The sequence below is a fragment of the Toxotes jaculatrix genome, chromosome 21 (assembly GCF_017976425.1).
Source record: "Toxotes jaculatrix isolate fToxJac2 chromosome 21, fToxJac2.pri, whole genome shotgun sequence".
In the NCBI taxonomy this organism is placed as follows: domain Eukaryota; kingdom Metazoa; phylum Chordata; class Actinopteri; family Toxotidae; genus Toxotes; species Toxotes jaculatrix.
The window spans coordinates 1396629-1402780 of NC_054414.1; the positions used below are offsets into that span (position 1 = coordinate 1396629).

The 6152-nt window shown below is 44.7% G+C and overlaps 1 protein-coding gene across 1 annotated transcript; it reads left to right on the plus strand.

Annotated features, from left to right (window-relative positions):
- The first annotated feature begins 2801 nt into the window (after positions 1–2801).
- On the plus strand, positions 2802–5467 carry egr2b (early growth response 2b). Its single transcript, XM_041029482.1, has 2 exons — positions 2802–3174; positions 3504–5467. The coding sequence occupies exons 1-2, from the start codon at positions 3003–3005 to the stop codon at positions 4682–4684; spliced, it is 1353 nt and encodes a 450-aa protein (XP_040885416.1). The 5' UTR covers positions 2802–3002; the 3' UTR covers positions 4685–5467.
- Positions 5468–6152: the final 685 nt, after the last annotated feature.

The window sequence follows — 6152 nt, forward strand, 5'->3', positions numbered from 1 at the left end:
TGAAGATGTGCCTGAAGTCTTTAAACCATTAAGACCTCTCAACACTTCCTGTTTCTGATTCACCACCGCTCATCACCAACTTCACCACTGCCACTGCCGGGCTGCAAGCTGCTCAACAATGCCTAATGCAGTTTGAAGTTGAGGTTTGCCAGATCATAGTCGAGCTCCCCCTCACCCCCCCCCCCCCCCCCCCATATCCAAGTGGAGTTAACAGCACACATTTTCATTGCGTTCACACGGAAAATGACTCCCCCACTCTTATCAGAGCTGATATTGACAGTTGTTACTGACTAGTGTGTTACTGTGTGTTACATTCATGTGAAGGACGCCCGTGTATGTGACACTGAAGCTATTTAAATAGTTTGTTTCATCACTCACACCTTTTGTTGGATGGAAAGACATAATCACAGGCCTGAGAAGCAGACACGATGACACATCAGTGCCTCGCTTTCACTTCCATAATCTTCATTATTTGTACTAGCAGCAGCAGAAACGTATGAAACACAGGCTGCTGTGACACTGACAGTGAAGATTAGTTGTTGATAAGCGGCTCCAAACAGTGACACAGCATTAGTGAGGCCTGCAAAGCAGAAATCTGAAACGATCAAAAGTCTAAAAGCTGAATTGAGAGAATAAAATAAATACTTTAAAATATCAGAGCAAAACAATAAAGCGGGGAATAGTAGTGAGGTGGCAAATTACAAGAGGAACACCTCAGGCCTGGCCTTACAATGTTTGATTACGGAAATAAAATTAACATTGTATTACACGTCAGCCTATTTCTTCACATTTATGCTTGATTTTTATTTATTTATTTTACATTTACTACAAAACTAAGAAATTTAGTCACTTTTCTAGACGTGTGATTTGTAATAATCAAAAACTTGTTAGTCATTTTTAGGGAGTAGCTGAACCAACATGATCAGAAGATCGCATCTGATTCACGAAGTGTAATCAGATGTTATGTTTATTTATTTATTGTCATCAGTAAAAAATGTGTCTCACCAAAACACAAGGAACAACAGCAACAAAAGGAACAGACAAGCAGTGGTGAGCACAGGATGAGTCGGGTTATGATGGAACAACTAGGATGGAACTTTGCCACAAGAACGTAGATGTTCTAAAGTTTTTTTTATTAATTGTAGTGTTTTTTACTCTTTTATTCATTATTCATTATTTAATATCTATAGGACAAACCACAACATCTTTATATTTTAATAAATATCAGGGGTTAATATTCAGCCATCATCCTGATGTCAGATGATTCCACAGTGAAAAGTTCACAGTTGCAGCAGGGTCAGTTGAAAAAAACTGTCTGACACCCTAAGGTCAATGATAAACCTATATTTAGAGCGCAACGTAATAGTGTTGAACGGCGCAACACACACTCACACACAGACACACAGTGGAAACTATATTCCACCCAAGGTGCCCAGTATTTTCTGTCTATCATCTTTTGTACTTTTGTCCACCCACGGAGGGACTTTACAAGATCAGAGGGAGCAGAATGAGTCCATGACCTGTCTGTGTGTGTGTGCATGTACGTGTGTGTGTGTGTGAGAAGTTTAAGAGGAGGAGGAGGTGGGGTGGCGATGGCGGTGGTGGTGGTGGTGGTGGTGGGGGGCGGACTCATCTGACTTCCTTAAGAAGCCACAGGAGGGCACACACCATCACACACACACAACTCTCAGCTCTCTGGGCCTGACAGTCACAGCAGTGTCGCGTGTTCCAGCGTTTATGAGAAAAACAAAACAGCATCGAGTAAAAACACTACACCTGCTACACAATCAGCCACCATTTCTGACATATTACTATGACCTATGGCTGTCAAACAACGTCATGCCGTTGGATAATAAAATAAAAATGTTTGGGAGGGGAAAAAAACAGACATTTTTAAAACTGTCACGTTTGGAATTGTTTTTCTTTTCTTTTTTTTCTTTTTTTTAATTTCCTCTATGTTTAATTTAACATGTCCCACTACCTCTACCTCTATAAATAATGGTTTCCTTTAGCTCTATAAATATCTCTAAATGACTATATTTAACTTCCTCAGTTAACCAAATCTGTTCTTTCCTAGAGCATAGTCAAATCAGACTGATACAACTTTCCGAGCCAGTGAGTGCGAGTCTCTCGCACCCAAAAGGAGTAAATTCCGCTCTTCGGTCCGTCTCATTGAAGTGTGGTTATAGCAGAGCGGCGCTCTCTCTCTCTCTCTCTCTCTCTCTCTCTTTCTCTCTGTTTCTCTATCACTCTCTCCGCTCGGTAAAACTCGTCACTTTCCGATGATCATATTCCGGAATCGAAACCATATATGGAGCATAGGTGTTGCCCTTCCCTCCAACCCCCTGTTTACCGGATTCGACCTTTTATGGGTTCAGACGCTCCACCGGAATTCCTCTTTTGATTTAAGAGCGCGATTAAATCGAAGACACACGAGAAAACATGTCAAACCGAAATGAATAATAATTAGCTAATAATAATTCAAAGAAAGGTTGATGACGTAAAGTTGTGTGTAGGATATGTTGTTAGTGTGTATGTGTATTTGTGTGTGTGCGCGCGCGTGCGTGTGGGGCTATTTTGCCGCTGTTAAGCATCAAGTGGAAAACTCTCTCCTAAATGCAGCGGGTTCTCCATTGACAAGTGGTTCCCTTCGACGTGACGTCACGGAGCCTCTCAGCCAATCTGCTGCAACACCTCTCCATCGAACACCCCTCCCGCTCCGTATTTGGGCAGTGACATCACGAGAGGTTTCCCATATATACTGAGCAAGCCAAGGCCCGTGTTCCCTACAAGAGTTTTACCTTTGTAGCCAGAGCGCATGAGGCGCTGCGGACGCACAGAGCTTCATCCTCTCGCACCCGGTGACACGCAGAGGCTGGGGGGGTTGTAACACACACAGTTATTTTTTATTCTGAGCTCGGAGGAAAAGAAAAGAAGAGAAAGATAAGAGAGAAGCGAGGCTTTTTTTTTCCTGTCCTGTCTTTTTGCGCTTTCTCTTCACAATGGCGGCCAAAACTTTAGAGAAGGTGCCGGTGAATCTCGGGGGATTCGTGCATCCCGTGGCCGAGAGCGTGTACTCCATGGATGACATCGCCTCCAGCTTGCCCACCTCCGTGGCTATCTTCCCCAACACTGATTTAGGAGCGCATTACGACCAGATTAACGTGACAGCAGGTAAGACGACCCTTCAACCATGGATTGTTCATGTATAAAAAGTTGCGCGGACGTATATCGTGAACGCCTAATTACAGCTCCAACACCATTTTTGTAGACTCCTTCAGAAAATAATAAGATCAGTTCTGCCTCTGTCATAGTTTTAAAAAGTAGTTTATATGTTTCCTGTATTAATGTAATGACATGATAAGAACGCGTGAAGTGTCCGTGCATAATGAAACAAACACGCACCAGCTTTCTCCCGCTTAAAGCCCACTTTCCTGTGTAGTGTGAACAGGTTCATTAACCGTGTAGCCTCAACTAATGATGTGCTGTGTGTTCCTCCGTAGACGGCTTGATGAGCGCGGACCTGGGCGCAGAGAAGCGCTCCCTGGACCTCTCGTCCTACTCCGGTGGCTTCTCCCAGCCGGCGTCCCACCGCAATCAGACATTCACTTACATGGGAAAGTTCTCCATCGACTCCCAGTATCCAGGTAACTGGAACCCCGAGGGAGTGATCAACATCGTCTCGGGCATCTTCAACGTGGCCCAGCCGCCGCCCCATCCTCCTCCTCCTACCTCCTCTTCAGCGTCCTCCTCTCCGGCTTCTTCAGGATCTCCCAGTCACTTCTCCAGCGGAAATTTGAGTTGCACCATGGCGGCTCAGAACCCGGCAGAGATAGACCATCACCACCACCTCTATTCCCCCCCGCCTCCTTACTCCTCCTCTGGCTGCGGGGAGGTGTACCAGGACCCCTCGGCGTTTTTGTCCACTTCCACCTGTCCCATCGCCTCTTACCCGCCGCCCTCCTACTCTTCACCCAAGCAGCCCGGCAGCTCAGATACGCCGGGGCTTTTTCCCATCCTTCCCGACTACTCGGGCTTCTTCCAGCCGGCTTGTCAGCGGGACATGCACACATCAGGTCTCCAAGATCGGAAACCGTTCGGGCCAAGTCCCCTCGATTCATTCCGCGTCCCTCCACCCCTGACCCCGCTGAACACTATCAGGAACTATACGCTGGGGGGTCCAGGTGGTGGTGCCTCCGAGATTGGGGCGCCGAGAATTCCCGCTGCTTACAGCCCACAGAACTTGCCCCTAAGGCCCATCCTGCGGCCCAGAAAGTACCCGAACAGACCCAGCAAGACCCCTATCCACGAGCGGCCGTACCCCTGTCCTGCTGAGGGCTGCGACCGGCGGTTCTCGCGCTCTGACGAACTGACCAGACACATCCGCATCCACACTGGACACAAGCCGTTCCAGTGTCGGATCTGCATGCGCAACTTCAGCCGCAGCGACCACCTCACCACACACATCCGCACGCACACGGGAGAGAAGCCGTTCGCCTGCGACTTCTGCGGCCGAAAGTTCGCCCGGAGCGACGAAAGGAAGAGGCACACTAAAATCCACCTGCGGCAGAAGGAGAGGAAGTCCTCCGCCGTCTCCTCCTCCTCGTCCTCTTCCTCGTCCGGCAGCACCGGGCTGGAGCGGCCGCCGGGTGGAATCAGCGCAACCAACGGGATCTGTCCGTAGTTAGAAAAAGAAAAAAAAAAAACTTTGTTGTCACCATGGCAGCGTGACGCACACTAACCGCTTAGAAAAATGAAACAACCAGACAAAAATAAAGATTCTGAAACTGCTGTGAACTGAAGACAGCAGCCTCAGCGCCGGGATGGTGCAGTCGTGCGTAATTACGCACATCCACCCGCTCTTGCTCCAGAACTGACAGAGAGACTGACACGAACGCACTTTGCCTGCACAGTCTACTGAACCTACCAGTAACTATAGCCATTAATTCATAAGAACACACAAGGGCGGTTGTAATAAAGGGAATCTTAAAAAAAAAAAAAAAGAAAAGAAATCACCAGGCTTATTGAGCATTGCGCACTGGGCCGCGCGTTTAAATGTGAAATAACTGCAATAACGTTTTGAATAAAGAAAAGAGTTTTAAGTTATTAAACCGACCAAGTGTTGATTCTAACATGTTTGTGGATGACTATAGCTAAAGTCCCCCCTCTCCCTTTTTTTAGTGCCTTGCTGCAGTGTCTTTTTTTGTACAGTGACTGATTCAAGGACGCTTCTAATGAAATGCAATGTGTATTAGTCTTTTAATATGTACAGAAGAAAGACGTTCTATTTTTCTACTCATTTGTGTAAAACCCCAAGTGTTAAGCAGTGGTTGTGGTTCAGGTGTGAAACCATATTGGAGTGTAAATATGTTGAACCTAATACCGACTTAACCAACGTTTTTGTTGCTGTTGTTGTTGTTGTTGTGATGTGTGTTACTTATTAAATGTATGAGGATGCTACCACGCACGCCGGTATCAGTTTGGTTTATCACGCATAACGAACGCACAACAACAGGGCAAAGGTGATATGTTCACGGAAAAATAAAAAACATACACTGTTAAACTTTTCACTGTAAATTTACAGTAATTTACAGGCAGCAGCTTCACCAGCAAACTACTGTATTTTTTACAGTATCTTCCTGTATTTTAGAATTACAGTACATTACTGTAAATAAATCTACAGTTTGTTGCTGTAAATTTACAACATGATACTGATGATATTTTACAGTAAATTACTGTGTATTTACAGTATTTGTACTGCATTTGAATCTACAGTATGTATCCTGTATTTAATATAATAATAATAATAATAATAATGATAATAATAATAATAATAATAATAATAATAATAATAAGGACAATATTCATTGTGAAGTTCCTTTTCAAATATTTATTAAGATAAAAATAGTGCAACACAAATAAAACTACCTAACCTGTTGCAAAACAGCAGCAGTATAGTAACAATTATGTAAACAATTATGCAGTGCAAACAATCAATGTAGTGTTTAAATGAGCATATGGGTGATCGGGTTGTGTGTGTGTTTCTGTACAGCTATCTTTGTGGGAACCAGTTTGAGTTTTAGACCATTGATGTGAGGACATTTTGTAAAGTGAGGACATTTTGGCTGGTTCTCCCTTTATTATACCCTTTC

Coding starts and splice junctions, on each gene's coding strand:
- egr2b (XM_041029482.1), top strand. CDS start 3,003: ATGGCGGCCAAAACTTTAGAGAAGGTGCCGGTGAATCTCGGGGGATTC. Junction 3,175..3,503: donor CCAGATTAACGTGACAGCAG/GTAAGACGACCC, acceptor GTTCCTCCGTAG/ACGGCTTGATGAGCGCGGAC.